General features: G+C 36.3%; 1 protein-coding gene across 1 annotated transcript; it reads right to left on the minus strand.

Moving 5' to 3' along the window:
• Positions 1-543: 543 nt before the first annotated feature.
• Positions 544-9,555, minus strand: LOC100343481 (pancreatic alpha-amylase). Its single transcript, XM_002715824.6, has 10 exons — positions 9,375-9,555; positions 8,881-9,027; positions 7,181-7,378; positions 6,581-6,811; positions 5,720-5,853; positions 4,807-4,929; positions 4,625-4,724; positions 4,075-4,193; positions 3,851-3,976; positions 544-763 (listed from the first exon to the last, which is right to left on the minus strand). The coding sequence occupies exons 1-10, from the start codon at positions 9,540-9,542 to the stop codon at positions 574-576; spliced, it is 1,536 nt and encodes a 511-aa protein (XP_002715870.1). The 5' UTR covers positions 9,543-9,555; the 3' UTR covers positions 544-573.
• Between the last annotated feature and the right edge of the window lie 13,724 nt (positions 9,556-23,279).

A 23,279-nucleotide genomic window follows, 5' to 3' on the forward strand; every position in this document is an offset into this window, starting at 1 on the left:
AGACATTCTGTTGAAAATAGATTAAAGTGATTTAAAATATCCAGCATGTTAACTGCAATTATTTCATTTATATTGTGGAATTTTTTATGCTTTTATAAATTTTTCAATTTGGATACTTATAGCTTTTTAAAAAGAGTATTTATTTATTTATTTATTTGAAAGAAAGAGTGACAGATACAAATCAAAAGGGTAGAAAGAGAAACACACACATGCACACACACACACATAAACACAGAGAGAGAGAGAGAACGCGCGCTTCCTTCCGCTGTCACTGACCAAATGTCCACAACAGCTAGTTCTGAGACAAGCCAAAACAAGAAGTGTCCACCATTGGATGGCAGTCAACAAAGGATATAGGCCACCTTCCACTGCTTTTCTAGGCACATTACAGGAAACCAGATAATAAACAGAGCAGCCGAGACCTGCAAGGCACTCCTGTATGGAACGCCAGCATCACAAATGGCAAATTAACCCATTGCCCCATGCTACCCCCTAGTTATTACAGATTCTACTAAAGATTAATGAGGAAATGGAACACAGTCATTGCTTTGCTGAATTCACTTTATTTGAATTTTATAATTTTGCACCAACATGAATTGCAATGAATGGATCTTCAGCAGAGTTGCTAATAGAAAAGTAAGCTTTGCCATCACTGGAAACAGAGACTTTAATTCCTGTGCAACTGTTACCACTTTTATCTCCAGAAATGACATCACAATACGTGCCACCAGGAAGACCAGTTTGCAAAGTTGAAGATAATGACCTGTAACATAAAATTGAACATTTACTTTCAGTTCACTGTAATTAAATGCAAAAATGCAGACCATCTCCCAAGCAAATAATTAACTTTGTGCCAAATAACTCTAAGTAGTCAAAGTTTCAATAAGAAAAATATCCAAAAAAACCACAATTCCACTATATGTGAAAAGCGCTCTCAGGACCAAAGGACTTCTAGCAGAAGAACCAGGAATTATGTACTCAGAAGAGAATGTCACTGAAAGACGAAGGCTGAAGAATATAAGTAAAGATTTGCAGAAATTGCCACCTTTATATAAATACTAACTGGTAAATATAAATATATTAAATTTTTCTTCAACAGAATTTAAGAAAATACTGCCAGGCTGGCATCGCGGCACACTAGGCTAATCCTCTGCCTTGTGGCGCCAGCACACCGGGTTCTAGTCCCACTCGGGGAGCCAGAATCTGTCCCAGTTGCCCCTCTTCCAGGTCAGCTCTTTGCTGTGGCCAGGGAGTGCAATGGAGGATGGCCCAAGTGCTTGGGCCCTGCACCCCATGGGAGACCAGGAGAAGTACCTGGCTCCTGCTGTCGGATCAACGCGGTGCTCTGGCCACAGCGTGCCAGCCGCGGTGGCCATTGGAGGGTGAACCAACAGCAAAGGAAGACCTTTCTCTCTGTCTCTCTCTCTCTCACTGTCCACTCTGCCTTTCAAAAAAAAAAAATTACTGCCATTTTTAAGAATTAAATGGGATTCTATCTTCAAAAGGTTCTTTGTTTTTCAAGATGCTAAAAATAATTTGTGTGGAGGTTAAAATAATCTAACATTTCTGTGAAAGACCTAGTTTGGAATATAAAGCTTTCCTGAATAATTTGGTTTTACACTACATAAATAACCAATATTAAAGAATTAGCTAGGGGCTCCTGTGTTGAAAGGAGAAAGGTTTGTCTTATTTATATAGTTATTTATTTCTTAGCCAGTAAATATAATTTAGGCTAGAGTGAGTTCAACATGGGTAGAAGTTGGCTTGGCTGAGACATTTCAACTGCTGACAAAGAAGTATTTCGAGCTGGGATTCTATATGTCAGGTCATCACTGTTTTAGAGGCAGAGGATTCAAGAATCACTAATACAAGGCCAACAATGAGAAGTTTCAGAACTGTAATACTTTATCCATTTTAGTATTTTTTTTTGTTCTAGTACCATTGGTTGAACTCTGTAATTAACACACAATTATTCTTAGGTGTTTAAATTTTAACTGAAAAGTGATCCCTGTTAGAATTTGGAAAACATTATGCTGAGTGAAATAAGCCAATCCCAAAGGGACAAATACCACTTGTTCTCCTTGATAGGTGACAGCTAACTGAGCACCAAAAAGGAAACCTGTTAAAGTGAAATGAACACTATGAGAAACGGTGACTTGATCAGCCCTCACCCTGACTGTTGATGAGCAACTTAATATGTTATCCCTCTTAGTATTTTTTGTTTGTTCTACTTAATACTTTTGGTTGAATACTGTAATCAATACACAATTCTTCTTAAGTGCTGAAACTTAACTGAAAAGTGATCACTGTTAAATATAAGAGTGGGAATAAGAGAGGGAAGAGATGAGCAATTTGGAACATGCTCAAGCTGACTTACCTCAAACAGTAGAGGTAGAAACATACAAGGGGATTCCAATTCAATCCCATCAAGGTGGCATGTACCAATGCCATCTCACAAGTCCCAGTGATCAATTTCTGTTCACAATTGATCATAATGATAGGACTAAGAACCAAAGGGATCACATAAACAAGACTAGTGTCTGAAAATACTAGCTGATAGAATCAAAAAGGGAGAGAACGATCCAACATGGGAAGTGAGATACACAGCAGACCCATAGAATGGCAGATGTCCTAAACAGCACTCTGGTCTCAGAATCAGCCCTTAAGGCATGCGGATCTGGCTGAAAAGCCCATGAGACTATTTCAGGCATGGAAAGCCAAGACATTCTGGGGGAAAAAAAAAAAAAAAACCTAAATGAAAGATCTCCGCGAGTGAGATCCCAGTGGAAAGAACAGGTCATCAAAGAAGGAGGTACCTTTCTCTGAAGGGAGGAGAGAACTTCCACTTTGACCATGGCCTTGTCTAAATATGATCAGAGTCAGTGAACTCAGGGGGCTTCCATAGCCTTGGCAGCTCATGACAAGAGCCTAGGGTGATTACTGATGCCATAAGCAAGAGTGTCAATGTGTTAAATCAACAACAGGAGTCACTGTGAACTTACTCCTCATGTAGAACCTCTGTCCTTACTGTGCTGTACATTGAGATTTAATGCTATAACTAGTACTCAAACAGTATTTTTCACTTTATGTTTCTGTGTGGGAGCAAACTGTTGAAATTTTTACTCAATGTATGCTAAACTGATCTTGTGTATATAAAGAGAAACGAAAATGAATCTTGATGTGAATGGAAGGGGAAAGAGAGCAGAAAAGGGGAGGGTTGAGGGTGGGAGGGACGTTATGGGGGGGGAAGAAAGCCATTGTAATCCATAAGCTGTACTTTGGAAATTTATATTCATTAAATAAAAGTTTAAAAAAAAAAAAACCTCTAGAAGCAAATCATTAGTCATAAGGTACTTCTTACATATTTGCTTGCATACTTCTTACATATTTGCTATAAAATATAAATTTGTCATAGAAAAGTAAAGAAGGGGTACCAATCATATTGAGGAGGCGTGGAGAAAAACTGCCAGGGAAAAAGATCATATTCCCGTACTAAAGAATAATTTTTCTGTGATAAAAATAATCAGGACTACATGGGATTGCAAAACTCCTACATTAACTATATTAAGAATTTGTAGATTATGTGTGTGTGTGAGCATTTATTGGATTTTTATATTGTATAAGCACATGATTTTGCAAGGATGCAGAAAATAATTCTTGAAAGAAAAAACATTATAAAAAGAGGAGAACAAAGGAGTAAGAGCCATCAGGATATTGTTTTCTTCCTACTTTATGTTTCCTTAAATACCACATTAAAAGAATTTTCAGATAAAACAAGTTAATAAGCACGAAACAGATAAACCAACAATACACAAGTTTAAGCTGCACTCTTAAATTGACATCTACTTACCAGTCATCATTGTTAAAGACAATGAATCCTTTGTTTCCTCTTCCAAAAGCCACTTGATTGCTACCATTATCCCACCAGTTACTGAAAGGCTGGCCATCGACTACATTACGGAAAATGACCATGTTCCTAAAAGCAAGCACAGCATCATTTAAAATGGTTGTATCCTTACACTGCTACAGCTTACATTTTACTATTAGAGAAAATCTCAACATAAATAGTCCCACCTTATTTGGCGCCACCGATGCTCACAGACCCAGTCATTGCCACAAGTAGTGTCTGCATTAATAGTCACTTCCTTAGTTACACCATTATTGTTTGGTGGCCCAATCCAATCGTTAGTATCCTTAATTAGAAACACAAATAGCAAATAATTCACAGTTTTAACAAAGTGTATTTTCTTTTTTATTTTCTATTATACCAAACCCAATCCGTCCTGATTCTTACGTCTCCTATTGTCTTTATTTAGAATATCAACCCTTTAGTTAGAGAAGCACATATTTTATTTCCTGATGTTTATCTTATTTTTAAATGTTTTTTTCTTACTGGGGAATGAATATTTGTCATATTTCTGTAACAGTTTCTACACTTTCGAAAATGGAAAACATGACTTACTTCTTTAATATCCACTATATTACAAAGATCCATGTACTACATTATGTTTATATTTAATAAATATTTAAAGAGTAAATTTCAATGCAATAGGTTCATGTAAAATCAAAACAAGTCTTCCTTTTTTCTAGAGAAAAAAGGTATCTTGAACAACTTAAAGCTTACTTGTCCATTCACAAAATTTCTTGACCACCGGTAGCTTGACATTACTCGTGTGACTCCATAGGGATGAGCAAGCATAAATCCAACTGCCATTTTATACAGTCTGAAAGTTACAAAATGACATTATCATGGGATACCATGTTAACAAGTGGGTTTAAAAATTAAAAACGTATTCTGTTTCCTACCTAGCATCCCAGAAGGTAAGAATAGATGCTCCTCCAGCGCCATGTCCTCGCTGATTGTCGTGGTTATCCACAAAGACAAGTGCTCTGTCAGAAGGCATGAAACCCCAGCCTTCTCCCCAGTTCCTAATTTTAAAGTAATAAGACATGTAAATATAAGTACTCCTTTACAATAGCTTTAGAGTAATCCAATTGAGTATCTATATAACACTGTCAAATAAATTTTCTCTAAATAAATGCATATTCTGTGAGTTTTTCTAATACACATGCAGGTTTAAAATATTTCCTATTTTGATACATATGTGAATTACCTATATTCCATTCTTGTCACAGAGACCATGTGTTTTGTTATTAAATAGTTCTTATAGAGGCTTCAGTATATTGCAATTTGGATAGGCTTCAGAAAGGTCAACATTCCTATCACATTATACAGATTACCAAAATGGGGTAGAATGAGACTTCAATTCTAATTTTCCATATATAAACATTTTTGTATATCAAAAAAATTGATATGGTACATTTCAATTCATAGTGTGGCCACATTTTAAGTACTTTAAAAATGTTATGTTCATTTTAATAATCCAGTTTTATTTTATCATGTATGAAAACATTACACTATCACTTCTCGGCCTTTTGGCTAAGATCAAGTGAAAACATTACACTAGTATACTCGTATCACATGTATGTAAAAAAAATGCAGGTAATATATTGTGTTTCTAGACAAACTTCTTTGTGATATGCATTCTAAATTTTAAAAAAAGATGATTACTTGCAGCTTGGGGAACACTAACCCTTAAAATAATTGACTCTTTGACATTTGTCCAAAATAGGGAGCTTCTAAGAAGATAATTTTCATTAGGCAGTAACACCAGTAGGTGTGAGACATGACTCAAGTGACAAATAATACGTCATTTACTTTAGGTAAGACATCTTCTCTCCATTCCACCGGCGAATAACCGTGCCTAGTTTTGCACCATACTTGAATTCTGTCACACGGCCATTTCCGAAGTACTCACTACTTTTAATTGGCTCACCACCCAGATCAATCACCTAGTAGAAATATAGGGGAAAATATTATTTACATGAGAAATTGAAGCATTTTAGAGAACACATTAACATTGATAGAGAAATGGTTAAGAATATGTAATTTTAATTGTCTAAAACGGTTATGCTCATAGGGTGATTCTGACTTTTTGGATAACACGTATGTTACAATATTGAAAGAAAAATGATAACAAGGTGATCTGTTGTCCTGAGAGAATACCGACCTAATTTAGTCTCCCACATAAATGATAATAAGAGTTCAAACTAACACAGCATTTATTATTTGACTGACAACAATCCTCAGGGTTTGATGAATATCAACTCATTGGTAATTCCCCAAAAACAACCAAGATAAAAACTTTATCATTAACCCAGTTCTTTATGGAAAAGAATTGTTCTCAGGAAGATTAGTAAAGTTGCCTAAAAAACATAAGGTTATTAGTTGCATAGTCAAGATTCCAACCCAGATAGACTGGCTTCAGACAAGACCTATTTGATTCTCTGCCTTCCATAATGTTTCCTGGGGGCTTGGAGGCCTCTTTAAATTGTTTGCACTTCCAATACAATGACTGTGAGAAAGAATTGCTGTCTCCGAGATAAAGAGTTTAAAGAACACTGCTGTATATAAAAGACCCCATCATCAACTGCCATACATTGTGTATTTAATTAAATCTGTTATTTAGTTTCTAATTAGACTATTTTATCTTCACGTGTATACGTGAAGTATACATACCTCTTGGTAAATGAAAGGTTTACTTCCTGAAGGGAACCACTTTGTGTTTAGATTGTTCAGCTTGTCCAAAACTGCCTTTATGTCTCCAGGCCACATATGCTTACATGCATCCAGTCTGAACCCTGCTACACCAATGTCAATGAGACGGTTCAAGTACGCAGCAAGAGTGGAACGCACATAATCTTTTTCCAATGCAAGATCAAGAAGACCAGTCAGACGACAATCTCTGACCTGTTGAGGTTGAAATTTTGTGATTCATAAAACATCACCTTTAACTTGAGAATCTATTTGGTTTTTGATGAACAGGTTCACCAACAGATACATCTATAGTGCCTTCTTTGCATTGGACACTACAGACATATCTTTTAAAAATTTCCTAGTATAAAAATGGGGAATTTATGAAATGTAGCAGATGAGATTTTTAATTGGGGTAACTTTTCAAATATTGATTTGAGTGTGTATTTTCAAACAGTCAAACTTGGTAACATGTTCTCCCAAAGAATCTACACTCATAATTGAAATGGAGTTCAATGAACTACATGTGTCTAATTTAAGATACAGATAATACTTTACTCATATTACTAATTTTTGAGAAATTACCTGATAAATGTCTTGATAGCTCTCAATGCCTCCACTTCCACTTTTACATTTACCATCATTAAAATCCCAACCAGAGTATGGGACAGCTGGAAAATCCCTGTTTTGAGCATTGAAGTAACTCCCACAGGTACTGTGTGTTCCTGCACCTCCACCTTCTCCACACATATGATTAATTACAGCATCCACATAAATACGGACCTGAAAAACAAGGTTTCCACTCCAGTTTGACTTACAGAGAGGCACTAATCGAAACCATTACTGAATATGAAATACAGCATACAAATAAAACTCAAAATTATTTCTGATATTTTATAAATTTTCTACAAAAACAAAGGTAAAATATGAAACAAAACTAATGTGAACTGAGGATCAACAACCCTTATCAACATTTGATCAACTGTGTATTTACATGAATGATAACTTGATAGATAAGAAACTGTCATAATAAAGAAGACATAAAAATTGCAATTTTTGAGAAATAGGTTTCAATTGTGACAGGTGAGATTATTAGAAAAGAAGAAGTTAGCCTCTACCCTTTACTGAGTACCTGAAAACAAGATAGTAGATATTAGTCTCTCATTACATTCCTCATTAAAGAGGGAAGATAACTATTTTGTATGAAAAACCAATGTTGAAAAAAACCTAGGAATTTCAGATGGAGACATAGTCATTTAAAAGTGATTGTAAAGGGAATCCATTTGCTAGAAAGACAAATGTTTTTAGAAATTGATTATGCTGGGGCCGGCGCCATGGCTCACTAGGCTAATCCTCTGCCTTGCGGTGCCGGCACACCGGTTTCTAGTCCGGGTCAGGGCGCCGGATTCTGTCCCGGTTGCCCCTCTTCCAGGTCAGCTCTCTGCTGTGGCCAGGGAGTGAAATGGAGGATGGCCCAAGTGCTTGGGCCCTGCACCCCATGGGAGACCAGGAGAAGCACCTGGCTCCTGCTGTCGGATCAACGCGGTGCTCTGGCCACAGCGTGCCGGCCGTGGCAGCCACTTGAGGGTGAACCAACGGCAAAGGAAGACCTTTCTCTCTGTCTCTCTCTCTCACTGTCCACTCTGCCTGTCAAAGAAAGAAAGAAAGAAAGAAAGAAAGAAAGAAAGAAAGAAAGAAAGAAAGAAAGAAAGAAAGAAATTGTTTATGCTGGGGCCGGTACTGTGGCTCAGCAGGTTAACACCCTTGCTTGTAACGAGGCATCCCACACGAACACCGGTTCTAGTCCTGGTTGCTACTCTTTGAATCCAGCTCTCTGCTGTGGCCTAGGAGAGCAGTAGAGGATGGACCAAGTCCTTGGGCCCCTGCACCCGTGTGGGAGATCTGATAGAAGCTCCTGGCTCCAGGCCTCAGATCAGCACAGTTCTGGCCATTGTGGCCATTTGGGGAGTGAATCAATGGAAGAAAGAACTTTCTCTCTGTCTTTACCTCTCACTGTCTGTAACTCTTCCTCTCTAATAAATGTATAAAATCTTTTAATAAAAATAAATGAATTCTACTTTAACAAATTTCTACTTTGGTAGATAAATTGTGGCTACAAAAAGATTTATGCAATTTGAACATAGCACAATGCAAATTTTGAGTTACAGCTAAGGTATGGAGTGAAATTTAACAGTTTAAAATATGGAAATCTTTCTGCTCAAAACAGCAAGAGATGACACAGAAAAATTACTTTCCTCCAAATTTTTAAAGGAAACTTTACTTACACCGACATTGTTGCATCTCGACACCATGTCTCTAAATTCAGCTTCATTTCCAGATCTGGTGCATAATTTATAACTAATTGGTTGGTATCTTTCCCACCAAGGTCTAAAAGGATTGGTAACTACAATGTTTTCATTGGGTGGAGAGACCTAAAATATAAAATGTATCAATAAGTATCAAATTATACTTTAAGGTATACTATTGAATGTTCCAGAAACTGGTCAACAAGTATTTCTCAACTTTTATGTAGCTGCATTTCTAAAGAAACAACAAAACTATTATTAGCACATTAAAGATATCCTGCTGGGGAAAGATTCTATCAGAAACCAAAAAAAAAAGTCACCAAAAGTACCAAATTTTTTCTCCTACACAAAACTGTTTTATTGAGAATACATTCACATAAAACTCCACAATACCCACTTTAGAGATGTTGATCAGAATACAATTCATTATAAGCATAGCAAACTATGCAATTGGTCCCATGAACAAAACTCACCTGAACTCCTCCATATCCATTGGGAGCCAAGTATCGCTCACATTCCTTGGCAATATCAACCCAGCGCCATTCAAACAGGTGGACAATAGATGTGCGTCCCTGTTGGGTATGTGGGCTATACTGTGCCCAGCAGAACCCAAGGGCAGAAAGCAACAGAAAGATCTTCATTTTGCTCTCAGGTGATAGATGTTCTTTCTAGGAGCTATTTATATTCCTGTAAAAGCACATGATGCAAAGTAAATATTAATATGAATAAATACTTGGAGTACAAGTGGCGTATTCATTCTCTGAAAAAGATTATCAATGATAATGTCCATGCAACAGCTGAAGAACATTCATAAGATCTCCCAGGAAAATAATCTAAATGGCTTCAAAGATCTACTGATTTTTCTTACACAGGGAATATTGGCTTTTTCAAACACCTGGCATTATGTATATCTAAAAAGTAATTATTCATGTTTTATTTAATTAGGATTAGATCATCCATTTACCTTCAATAACAGAAGGAAAATAACTAAGCCAACAGAAACATATTCAAAATATTGCTTTTACATTAGATTTTTTTAAACTTCAAAACATAGTCATTTATAACATAATTATTAAAACAATATAATTAATAAACATAAAAGAATAGAATATCCTATCTAATTCTTATTTCCACCCCAACCTAAATTTTTAGCTACTAAAATGTCTGCATTAGGATTTAGGAAACTACTTGGAATTTAAATGTTTATAAGAAAGAGAACAAGAACTTGGTTCTCTTGCATCAAATCATGTCTTTATTACTGGGGCTACAGTAGTAGGGTTTGTGGTGGAATTGGTTGTTTTCTTCCTATTGTCAAATATTTCTTGTACCTGATACAATACTAAATAATTGTATTCACATCCATCTTCATTCTTATAGTAATTGAAATCCTAGGAAACATGATAATAGTCCAGCTGAGAAAAATTTTATCCATTCATTCAACAAGCAATGCTCAAGTGTCTGCTTTTCGCCAAGGGCTGGGGATGGCATAAGGATACAATGATGGGCAGACAGTTTCCGTTTTCAGGAGCTTACAATCTAGTGAATGAGAATAAATACATGAGTAAATAATAAATACAATAGTAATAAAAGGGGAAATAAAATAATGTCAGGTAGTAAAAAGGATTAGTATGAAAAACAGTAAATAAAATGGACAGTGCTTGCACCATCAAGATATTTTACATTGGATCAAAAGTAAGGCATCGCTGAAGGAGATACTGTCAGCTGTGACTTGAATCATTTGATGGAGTCAGTCATTTCAAGGTCACAAAAAGAGCAAGATGGCAGAAGAAAGAACAAGAGGGGCAAGTGTCTGGGTGCAGTGGCGCAGTGGGTAAAGCTGCCTCCTGAGACGCATGCATCCCATGTGAGAGCTGGTTTAGTCCCAGCTACTTCATTTCCAATCCAGCAGCAGAAAAAGACTCAAAAACTTTGGCCATTGCCACATATTTGGGTCTCCCAGATGGAGTTCCATGCTTCTGGTTTTAGCCTGGCCCAGCCCAGAATATTGAGACCATTTAGAGAGTGAACCGGCAGATGGCAGATTCACTCACTTTCTCTCTAACTCTCCAATTTTATAAATAAAATATTTTTTTCTAAAGAGAAAGAGCAAGCATAAGCCTTAAGGTAAGAAAAAGATGAGAATATTCAGTGAACATTTAAAAAAAGATAACATAGCTGAACTTTGACACAACAGAAGTAAAATGGAGTGATATGAGGCAAGAGAGGTAGGATAGACCAGATGTGACTCTGTAGACCATGAAGAAATCTAGAGCCATGGAGTCTCTAAAATGGAAGCTGAACAACTCCACTGCACTTTAAGAATCAACCAATGTTTCTTCTGAAAAGAAATCAGAGTGTAGGAGAGCAACAGTGGAGAAAGAAAGATCAAATATTTGAATTTTGAGTTTTACCACTGTCCAAGAAAAGAAGAGTGGCTTGGACTAGGACATAGACAGGATGTATTTCAGAGGCAGACAGGCAATAGACTATGTCTAAATTAGCACTGGGGAATGAGGAAAAGAAAAACATTAAAGATAAGATCATTGGGTTGTCAAGTTATTTCTTACCATAAGGAAAACCAAGTAAGTACCAGCTTTGGGAAGGGTTTCAGGGTGCTATGGACCTTAATTATTCCTCTATCAATCTTTTTTAAAGATAACTTTTATTCATTTTGAAAGACAAAGTGTTTGAAGGAGAGAGGGAGAGCCAGAGAGAAAGATCTTTCACCTGCTGGTTTACTCAAAAAAGGCCGCAATGACTAGGGCTGTTCCAAAATGAAGCCAGAGCCTAGAACTCTATCCTGGTTTCCCATGTGAGTAGCAGGGGCCCGAGCCCTAAGACCATCTTTTGCTGCTTTCCTGGTACATTAGAGGAAGTTGGATTGAAAGCATAACAGCCAGAACTGACTCTATGACATGGGATGTGGTGTTCCAAGTGGCAGCTTAACCCACTGTTCGACAATGCCAGCCACTCTCCATCAATCTTAATGCTCTTCTTTGCTCTTTCCCCAACCAACCATATGAGAACAATCCATTGCAGAGCTAGAAGTTCATCAGTTCATTATGTTTTATGCACAATTTCATACCTCCATGACTTACCAATTGCTTCCCTTCATCCTGTAATTTCCTCCACCATCTTTGAGAACCTGTCAGATACCGTTCCTCCCACATTCAGCATGAACAACATTGTTTTGAAGATTGCCTATACATGCTCAGCAAAGTCAATAACTCTTCTACTATATAATAACTTCAAGCACATATGACATTAGTAAGCTGATTTGATTTGAATTACAAATTTTTCTATATAATTGAATGTTTATATGCCCACCATTTGATGTTAACTTCTCAAAAGTAGATTTCCCATTTTATAACTAAAGCTAGGAAATGATTGTTGTAATCCCTTAGGTGCCAAATAAACAGCTATAACATACAAATTGTAGGTTTCAGGTATTGTTCAAGAATATGGCGTAACATGGGTTACATTTTAATGGATTTTTTGGAAATAAGTGAAGACTATGGCAGAAATTCTGTAATGCATTTAACTTCAATCATTGCAAGTACTTTGTAAACATGAAGGAACTAAGATCTGGAAGACTAAAAAAAATTTAATTATAAACTTGAATTTACTTTCCTTTTTGCTTCTTTTAATGTCTCATAAATTGTTACATTACATATGTGAATTATGTTAGATTTCTCTTATGGCTATTCTACAGGATATTTTATGTCAGATGTACTGAAACTGGGTTAACAGTCCTCATAAGAGGGTCAGGTGCATAGACCTTCCAACCCTCTGAGTTAACCAACCAGCTACAGGTGGATCAAGTAACAGCTACCCATGGTTAAACCAGCAGAAAATTCACCTGGTAAACCTGCAGATCTGTGAGACATGAGCTTTTATCATTATTCCCCAATAATTCAATAATACAGATACAAGAAACACTGTTGAGTTGGTGGGCATTGTCTCTCTAGGAAATGCTCATTAATCAGGAAATAGAAGAAAGATCCAAAGTAGACTCTGATTGGAAGTTTGAGTGTGTGAAAAAATGTTTTTGTCACTGATACTGCAAATTAAGGGTTATTTTGCTTTCGGCAAACTAAGTAACAAATATGTGAGGCATACTTAGTTTAAGGTACCACTTTACAAGTAAAAGGAAGTATAAAAGTAATAATTAACAAAACAACAAGTATGAGAAAATGAGTAGACAGCTTTGTTAATTTTCCACAAAGCAATCATAGTCTGGGAAAAGGCACACAAGGTATAACAACTGATTTAGCACAGACGTTGATCAAAGCAAGTAGTATGTACAAGCAGCACTACTAAGCAAGTAGTATGTACAATCCAGTGCACACAGGCAATTATGAGGCCTGGAGAGTTGAGTCCTTGACTTCTGACAAGAGAGACTTCAAAGCTTCAACTTTGGGAAAAGTTATCAGTTTCTTAAATGATGAGGTGGAGTGAACAGGAACAAGAGGACAAAGATGTGCCTTTTAAATAGGGAGGAATGTTTCATTTCCAGAGAAAGGCTTTAAATCAAAAATGGAAAGGAAATTTTACAAGAAGTGAAGGAAAATAACGGGATATTTGTGAGTTCTAGAATCGAAGTAGGAGAGAAAACTGACAGTGTTTCAAAGATGGATGTGTAAAAGCCCAGAGAGAAAAAAAAAAGAGGAGAGGGGACAGGAGGGAAGGGGAAGAGAAAGGAAGGGAGGGAAGGGAAATGGAAAGGAAGGGAAACATTGTTTGAACTTCACACTTCCCTCAGGGTTCCAAAGACTGAAATGTAAAGGTTGGGAAAAATGAACTTAGGAGTCAGAAAAACTGCAATATAAATACTGAGCCTTCTATCTGTCCAGTACCTGCTTTATCTATTTGAAAACTAACTGCCTTAGCTATGATCTAGAAAAAATAACATGAAGAATTTACAAAAGTTCTGTAAATGTGTGTTATAAAAAGTGTTTATGGATTTCACAGTTTTTTGCACCAAAGAAACCTTATCTTTTAATTTTATTTTTCCATGAACTTTTAGATACCTTGTAGGTGTCTCATAAAGTTATCAGGATTAAACAAATTAATGTACTTGGCCATTCTCACTTTTGATTTCTTTCCATTCCTTTCTTCCCAACTTCTAATAACACTTTCTACTTCTCCGAATTATGTTCATATCACTTAGAACAGGTAGAGATAAGAAGAAATCAGCCATATTTTCCACCTGTAATTTTCCACATTTTTCCCTTTCTTCTTTTTGATATTTCCCTCTCTCCATTCTGCTCTGCTTCCCTCCTGGCACTACCCTTCCTTCTCTACATTTGCCTGCTCTCCCCCACCTCCTTCCTCCTTTTACTCCTTCCTCCCTCTCTGCCTCTCTCCTTTACTCTTTTTTTCCTTATTTAGAATTTCTGGTATACTCAAGTTGGTTTTGAAATATACTTCTCAACTTGCCAATTAAACTTTGGACTGTTCCTTTTAATAGCAGAGCATGTTTTTCACAGGTGCATTCAGGATACTTTCAAAATAAGAAGAAAGTAGCAGACTTGATTATTATTTTCAGATTCATTTTAGGCTTAATTAGCATCACAAGATAAGTGATGTACAAACAAATAACTTTCTACCAGGTTTCACATATCATCATATATTTTCTCTTTCAGCCTTAAGTTTCACCTAAAAAGTATTATGAAATGCTATAAATATCATAGCAAAGATATTAAAACAACAAATATACATTTATTGCTTTAAAAGTCTGCAAATAAAGCTTTGATGTTTTTGCTATCAAAAATAAGATAAAAGTGTTCAATTTAAATTATTGCATTTGTTTTTTGCAACAGTTACCCTTACAGAGTTCTCCACAGAGAAGCTGTTATAGTTATTAATATTAATATCAATGTTCTATGACCTGTGTATTGCCTACAGGTTTCCTACTGTTTCAAATGAGATATCTTGGGAATTCCGTAAGAATATAAAATAGGACATTTGGTAATATCATAAAAAAAGCAATATTGCTGAAGCTGTATATATATATAAATATATATTTTGAAGTGTCAGTACACTATATTGATTGTTAAAAATAAAAATTTTAACTCAAAAGTACAAAATATGGTGTTCTCAAAAAATGTCTCAGCAATCAACATAATATGAAAGGTATCTGGAATTTAATTTAATGTTCACAATATGAATGACATATAAGGAAAATTCTGTACTCAAATCCAGTTTTTATCTTAATACATTGAGTAACATAAATTTAATTATATAATAATGATTTAATTATTATATAAAGTTGTTATGTTATATATTATATAAATATTATATTATATAAAATTATTATATAAAAATAATTTAATTATTTCTGAAATCACATAAGACAGATTTAGAAAAATGAAAGAACACTATCAAAATGTTAACCAAAAAATAAAAGCTCCATAAAACTTGTGTTTCTGTGTCTTTCTTTGCATACACATGTATGCATACACACACACACACGCACGCATAACTGTTATTTACAAAGTTTTTTCTTATTTTAAATGTAGTCTTACATCTGTGTCAGATAAAAATAATTTTAACATATAAGTAAATTAATATGGATCAAGAAGAGGCAAGTTACTCATCATTCATAGCTCTTAGTTTAGGTGTCTTTTATATAAATTTTCTTAGAGCAAATAAGTAATAGTAACATAATCAAAAATCTTATAGAATTAATTTTCATGTCACATCTCTCCATGTTATTTTATCATTTCCATTTATCTCCAAGTGTGTTGATTTAATTGTTGTCCACTTTCTTGGTTTCAATATACTAAAACTTCAAATATTGATTTCATTATAGATTCATTCAAGTAAATGGTTTTTTACTGGATAAAATTCCCAATCTCTTTAAATTTTATATTCATTGTGTACATTTTTTTTCAAGAGATTTGCCAGCCCCAACCAAAAAACTAAAATTCAACAAGCGAATAGATGTGAGCTCATGATCTCTCATATATGAAGATTAGAGAAAAAAAGACAAGCATAATAAAATTTGTCTGCCAAATCATTGGAATCAATCAAAGAAACATTTTGAGCCACAGCTGGACGTATTTCAAATATTAACAGTACATTTTGTGCTGCTAGACTGAAACATGAGTTGTCAACAAACCTAAAATAGATTGTGCAACTCTGAACTGTATCAAAACATATGAAAGAAACCACTTATCTCAACAAAGGAGAGAGGGAGAGAGAGAGAGAGAGAAAGAAGGGAAAAAGGAGACCTTTATGATACACAAAAAATATATTATAATAGCTTACCAGATTTACTGATTTAAGTCAACAATATTCTAAACTCATATTTTTCAGTCATGAAATAACACAATTCACTGTTCTGGGTTTGCTTTCTTCATCGGTGTAAAAATAAGGAGGGATTTAGTATTTCACAGATTTCCCATAACCTCTTCCTTGTAATATGCACTGTTACAGCAGTACTCCAATTCCTTAAACATGATTTGCAGAGTTTAAGCTGAGCCTCACAATGACATCAGGTTTGGCACTATCACTTCTGTTTGCTTGGCAAACTGCTGTCTCTTCTCTTCGCTCAATTTGCTGTCCTACAACCTCTTCCAGCTATACTGTACCCCTTTAGTTTGTTTTCTCTTCCTACAATAATCTCTTTCCTACTCTCCACTGATCTTATTTCCTTCAATTATTTGTATCAGTATGTAAAAAAAAACTTTTGTTAAAATAATCTTAGAGAACTGAATAGCATATAAGTGAGTCAAATTAGTTTAAATAAAATGTAACTAGAATATAAACAAAGTCACTAAATAAAAAATGTAATTTAATTCCAAGCTTTGTCATTTATTATATGAACCTTAGAGAAAACATTTAAGTAAATAGGCTTAATTGAGGTTCATATTTCAAAATGAGGATGATAGTAATGTGGATATTATGATTAAAAACCCATTTACAGTACTAACAATGACTATTCAGTGTTACTCTGTGAATTTTCCAAGCATTATTTCTCTGACCACATACATCCTGAAATGTAGAATTATTATTATACTCATTTATAAGATGAAGAAACTGAGGCAGTGACAAATTAGTTAATGAAATTTTTCCATGATAAAATTACAATAAGTATTGCACTAAAATTTAAAGTAAAGTAGTCTAAATCCTCAGTGGGTTCTTTAACCATTATTCATTCTTAGAGTTTCACTAATTAAATTTTTGGGAAAATCACATAAAATATTGTGTGGAAGTATTTTTTAACCTAGAAATTGTCTTTAGCTAATATGAATAAATTTAGAAGATTGTAATTGTAGTATGGGATAGTCTCATGTTTCTTACTTTTTAATGTTCCTACCTGATTAGATTATTTATGTTTCTACAGCAGTGCATATTTCAGATCTCATATTTACACACAGAAACATTTTATAAAAATGTGGGGTACCCCGTGCAGATGAAGTATGCACCCTGATCTGTAGAATTTGGGAGTGTTCGTGTGATTTGTTTTAACACTGAAATATAAGCAGATGTAGTATAATTTTAAATATATGTTTCCTAGATTCTTCAAGCATACATCACAATGCTTTTGTCACATATTGCAAAGGAAATAATAGGAAGTTGCTAGCCTCTTGAATAACCCTAATTTCCATGCATCAATCCTACCTGTCATTTTTTGACCCTTGAGCAATAAGCAGCCTGGATCTCTGTATTGTCGTAGCAGCGACAATTTGGTTTCTACCTTCCTTATTCTTTTAGTTTGCCTTATTCAATTAGCTCGAGCCAGAGCCACAGAGAAACAAGCCATTGTAGGGAAACCTCAGAGTCTGTATGAAAGTCATCCGGGTACATGGCAATAGATCCCCAGTGAAAATCCTCAGCAACAAGGAAATCATTAGTGTTGGGAAATCCCCTAGTCAGCACTCTGCCTCAGATATGTGTCTCCCCTCTTATCATCCATACTCTGCCTCAGCTATGTGTCTCCCCTCTTATCATCCATACTCTGCCTCAGCTATGTGTCTCCCCTCTTATCATCCATACAGCCCAGGTGTCCAGTTTCGGCTGTCCTACTGGCCTGCTGCTGCCTGGCAGCATACTGCAGCAGTTGTCTGCAACCAGCTGTCCTGCTTGTTACACTGTTTGCCTGCAGCACACACGAGCAGCCAACTAGCCTATAGCTATTCTGACTCCTGCTGCAGCCTTGCCGTGAATTTAATAAATCTAACTCTGCTCACTCTTTCATTCTCCCTCTATCTGACAGCTGGTGAACTGGATGATGCCAGCTGCAGTAGTTAGCTTCCATCACAGTCTGCACAATCAAAATTTTCCCATATACTTGGTCTAAAATACAAACTCAGCAAAAAAAAAGTTGCTTTTTGAGGAAATATTCTCCGAAAAAAATCTGATGCATCAGTCCCTTTTCGAAATTACTTTTCCCCAATAAATAAAAATTGCTTCATTGATTTAATAGCTTTAGAGGAAAAGACAGAAAATATTTATTCCATGCAATATTTTTCATTTTCATGAAAATTTGAAGCTTACTCTCAGAGAGGTTAAAACTGTTTCTCTACCTCCTAAATTTTATAACTGAAATCCCAAAAATAGCCAAGATGGAAAAATAAGGAGGGAGCTTACTGATAGTCCAGGAGAAGACAGATTAATAAAAGTGAAAATAGTATAGTCTCAGGGAAGAATTGGGGGAAAAAACAGCAGAGGAAACTCTTCCGTAATTAGAGGCACATGATGGACATACATGGAGGGCATGGGCGCCCCCAGCTTGGGACTCTAGCTGCCAGCACTGGAAAGAGAGATGAGACGAAAGTGCAGTAGCCTAAGACACTGGCAAAAAAGTGGCAGGAAGAGCCCAGAGGGAATGAGGCTTGAAGCCCCATGGGGGAAAGTACACCAGCCTAACTAGAGGAGAAAAAAAAAATAAAAGGGACGGTACCAATACCATTCACTGTCTTCAATCACCTTACAATAGAACATGACCTGATAGAGCAAGTGCAATTTTGGACATATGTTACAGCTGGGCCAGCTCAGGGTTGCATCTGGAAATCAGCCAAACAGAAAAACCAGACTCTGGTGGGGAGTAATTACAGAGACTAAGACCTAGTGAATCTGAGAAGTTTATGAACTGGGACTGTGAAAAAAAAAAAAAAAAAAACCTGAGGGTGAGTGGGAGAACTCACAGTGTGGCTGATATGTTAGTAGTCTCAGTGGTAGATGCCACAAGCTCAGGCAACCCTGGCTACCCAGTGAGAGACACTGCAGGGGAATCTGAGCTTACACTGAGGATTGCACAAATACTTTGTGTGGTCCTTGGGACAGAGCAGATGAATATGATACTTACTGGGGCTAACGTTCAGGCACTGATTGCCATTGCAGAGAACAGCTCAACTGAATGGAATTACTTCCCTTCTGATTAAAAAAAAGAGAGAGAAAGAGAAAGAGAGAGAGAAGATCTACCATGCCAAACCTGGGTGTGTCACCCTACGAACACCCTTAACCATGAAGAATTGAACAGAGCTCTCTGGCCACAGCTACCACAAGCCTCCAGATAGTCACTGAAAGTAGACAGTCCAATTAGAAATGCCAAACAACAAAGGCAACAACCGAGGAAATAAGAACAAGGAAGACAACATGATGATCCCAAAAGAACATGACAAATCAATACAAGATTATGAAGATGACAAGATAGAAGAAATGCAAGAAATGGAACTCAAAAAATTTATGTTAAGAACGTTTAGAAGTAACCAAAATCAAATGCATGAACTACTGAAATCCATGCAGGACAGGACAGAAAATCTCTTTCTTGAAAATGAAATCTTAAGGAGTAATCAAATGAAATGAGGAATTTAATAGAACATAAAATTGAGATATTCAAGAAAAATCAAAATGAAATGAAGAATTCAATAGAACAAATAAAAAACACAGCTGAGATGCTTAAAAACAGAATCAGTGAGGAAGAAGAGAGAATATCAGATTTAGAGTAGAGCCCAGGAAAGTATACAGTCAAGCCAAAGAAAAGAAGAGGAATTTAGAAATCTAAAAAATATTTTTGGGAATCTACATGATACTATTAAAACACCCAACATTCAGATTCTAGGAGTTCCTGAAGGCATGGAGAGAGAGAAAGAATTAGAAGGCCTTTTAGTGAGATATTAGCAGAAAACTTCCTGGGTTTGAGAAAGAAAGAGACATCCAAGTACAGGAAGTACACAAGACTCCCATTAAAAAGAACAGAAGAGATCCTCACCATGATACATTGTAATCAAAGTCACCACAATGAAGCATAAAGGGAGGATTCTAAAATGTGCAAGAGAGAAATCGCAGATTATTCTCAGAGGATCGCCAATTAGACTTAAAAGGAGGCTTAGACTCCAATACAATAGTATTGGGGGACTTCAATACTCCAATTTCAGCAATGGATAGACAGAAAATCAACAAGGAAACAGTAGATTTAAATGACACTATAGCCCAAATGGATCCTACAGAAATCTAGAGAACTTTTCATCCAACACTTGAACAATAAACAATATTCTCAACAGTGCATGGAACCTACTCTAGGATTGACCACATACTAGGCCATAAAGCAAGTCTCAGCAAATTCAAAAGAATCAAAATCGTACTATGCATCTTCTCAGACCACAATGGAATGAAGTTGGAAATTAGCAACTCAGGAATCCCTAGAGCATATGCAAACACACGGAGACTGAACAACATGCTTCTGAATGAACACTGTGTCAAGAAGAAATCAAAAGAGAAATCAAAAACTTTCTGGAAGTAAATGAGGATAATAACACATTATATCAAAAGTTATGGGATACAGCAAAAGCAGTGCTAAGAGGAAAGTTTAGGAGGGGAGCCAAGATGGCGAATAGTGAGGGTGTGCACTGATAGTCCGGGAAAAGATAGTTTAATAAAAGTGGAGATACTGTAGTTTCAGGGAAAGATTTGGGGAAAAAACTGCAGAGGAAACCCTTCCAGAACTAGGTGGACACAGTGGACCTACATGGAGGGCAAGGGCACCCATGGCTTAGGAGCCCAGCAGCAGAGTCTACGCAACAGTGCTTAAAGGGAGGTGAGGCAAAACTTCAGTAGCCCGAGATGTTGGCAGAGAAACAGCAGGAAGAGCCTAGAGGGAACAGGCTTGAAGCCCCACTGGGGAAAATTTACCAGGCTAACTAGAGGAGAGAAAAAATAAGTAAATAAAAGGGACCGGCACAGACACAAGTCTCTCTCTACACTCACCTTACAAAGGCGAGCAAGATAAAGAGCAGGCGCCATTTTGAACATACGTAAAAGTGGCACCCGCCATCAGCCAAACAGAAAAACCTGAGAATGGTGGGGAGAAATAACAGGAGGTTAGGACCTAGTGAATGTGTGGAGCTAATGAACTGAGACTGAGAAAACCTGAAGGTGTGGGAGAGAACTCACAGAGACGTGAGTACTCTCAGGAGAGTACACAAACTCGGTAACCTTGGCTACCCTGTGGGAGACTGCAGAGAAATTTGAGCTTAGACTGAGGAATACATAGATCCTTTGTGTGGTCCTTGGGGCAGAGCAGACAAATATTATACCCACAGGGGCCAGATTTCAGACATTGACTACCTTCAGTTCTGCTCAGTTGTGCACTTCCCTTCTGAACTAAAAAAAAAAAAAAAAAAAAAAAAAAGAGAGAGAGAGAATGAGCGACAGAGAGAGAAGATTTACCACTCCTAACTTGGGTGTGTCACCTCTGGCATACACTTAACCCTGAAGAACCAAACAGAGCTCTTTGGCCACACCCATCAAAAGCCTCTAAGGATCCATCAAAAGCAGACAGTCCACTTTTCCTAGAGTCATAGCATAATGAGGAAAAACCAATATAGCGAAGAAACCAAAGAATATCTCCACAATGCCAACCAACAAATGCAGAACCTGAGGAAACAAGAACAAGGAAGACATTATGACATCCCCAAATGAAAAAGACACCCTAATTCAAGATTATGAAGATGATGAGATGGAAGAAATGCAAGAAATGGATCTAAAAAATTGATAAGAACATAAAGAAGTTCTCAAAAACAAATTCTTGAATTACAGAAATCCTTATTGGAGAGGATAGAAAACCTCTCTTGCAAAATGAAATATTAAGTAGGAATCAAAATGAAATGAAGAAACTTGTAGAACATGAAACTGTGATAGTGCAGAGAAATCATAATGAAATGAAGAATTCAATAGATCAAATGACAAACACATTAGAGAGCCTTAAAAACAGAATCAGTGAAGCAGAAGAGAGAATATCGGACTTAGAAGGCAGAGCACAGGAAAGTATACAGTCAAACCAAAGAAAACAAGAGGAAATTAGAAATCTAAAAAATATTGTCAGGAATCTATAGGATACTACTAAAAAACCCAACATTCAAGTTCTAGGAGTTCCTGAAGGCATGGAGAGAGAGAAAGCATTAGCTTTTTTAGTGAGATACAAGCAGAAAACTTCCCGGGCATAGAAAAGGACAAAGATATCCTAGTACAGGAAGCTCAAAAAACCCCTAATAAACATGACCAAAAGGGACTCTGCACAAAACGTTGCAATGAAACTCACCACAGTGAAACATAAAGAAAAGATCCTAAAATGTCGAAGAGAGAAATGTCAGATTATGCTAAGAGGATCTCCAATTAGACTCATGGTAGACTTCTCATCAGACCCTACAGGCTAGGAAGGAGGGAATGGTGAGATACAGCCCAGGTACTAAGAGAGAAAAACTGCCAGCCCAGAATACTATATCCTACAAAGCTCTCATTTGTGAATGTAGGTGAAATAAAGACCTTTCATAGCAAACAGAAATTCAAAGATTTTGTCACCACTCGTTCAGTCCTGCAAAAAATGTGTAAGATGTGCTACACACAAAAACACAGAAACATGCCATCAGTATGAAAGAAAGTAAAGGAAGGAAACCTCACAGTAAAAGATCACAGGAAGCTCAAAGCATATACAAGAAAATATCTTTGGGAAAATGGCAGGGCAAAGTTACTACTTAGCAATAGTCACAGTGAATGCTAATGGCCTCAAATCTCCAGTTAAAAGACACAGACTGGCCCAATGGATTAAGGAACAAAACCCATCTATTTGCTGCTTACAAGAAACATCTTTCCAACAAAGATGCATGCAGAGTGAAAGTGAAAGGCTGGAAAAAGATATTCCATACCAACAGAAACCAAAAAAAAGCAGGTGTAGCCATCTTAATATCAGACAAAATAAACTTTAACACAAAAACTGTTAAGAGAGACAAAGAGAGGCACTGTATAATGATTAAGGGATCAATTCACAGGAAGATGTAACTATTATAAATGGATATGCACTTAATTACAGGGCACCAGTTTATTTAAAAGGTATGTTAAGGGACTTAAAGTGAAACTTAAATTCCAAAACA

This window comes from Oryctolagus cuniculus, chromosome 7 (assembly GCF_051225735.1).
Source record: "Oryctolagus cuniculus isolate XC-2025 breed Fujian yellow rabbit chromosome 7, ASM5122573v1, whole genome shotgun sequence".
In the NCBI taxonomy this organism is placed as follows: Eukaryota; Metazoa; Chordata; class Mammalia; order Lagomorpha; family Leporidae; genus Oryctolagus; species Oryctolagus cuniculus.

Bases quoted from the DNA above. Each gene is read 5' to 3' on its own strand.
- LOC100343481 (XM_002715824.6), bottom strand. From the start codon at position 9,542: ATGAAGATCTTTCTGTTGCTTTCTGCCCTTGGGTTCTGCTGGGCACAG. The intron at 7,379-8,880 runs GTAAGTAAAGTT...CTTGTTTTTCAG, and splicing joins CGAGATGCAACAATGTCGGT to GTCCGTATTTATGTGGATGC. The intron at 4,194-4,624 runs GTAAGCTTTAAG...TTTCTAATTAAG, and splicing joins GAAATTTTGTGAATGGACAA to GATACTAACGATTGGATTGG.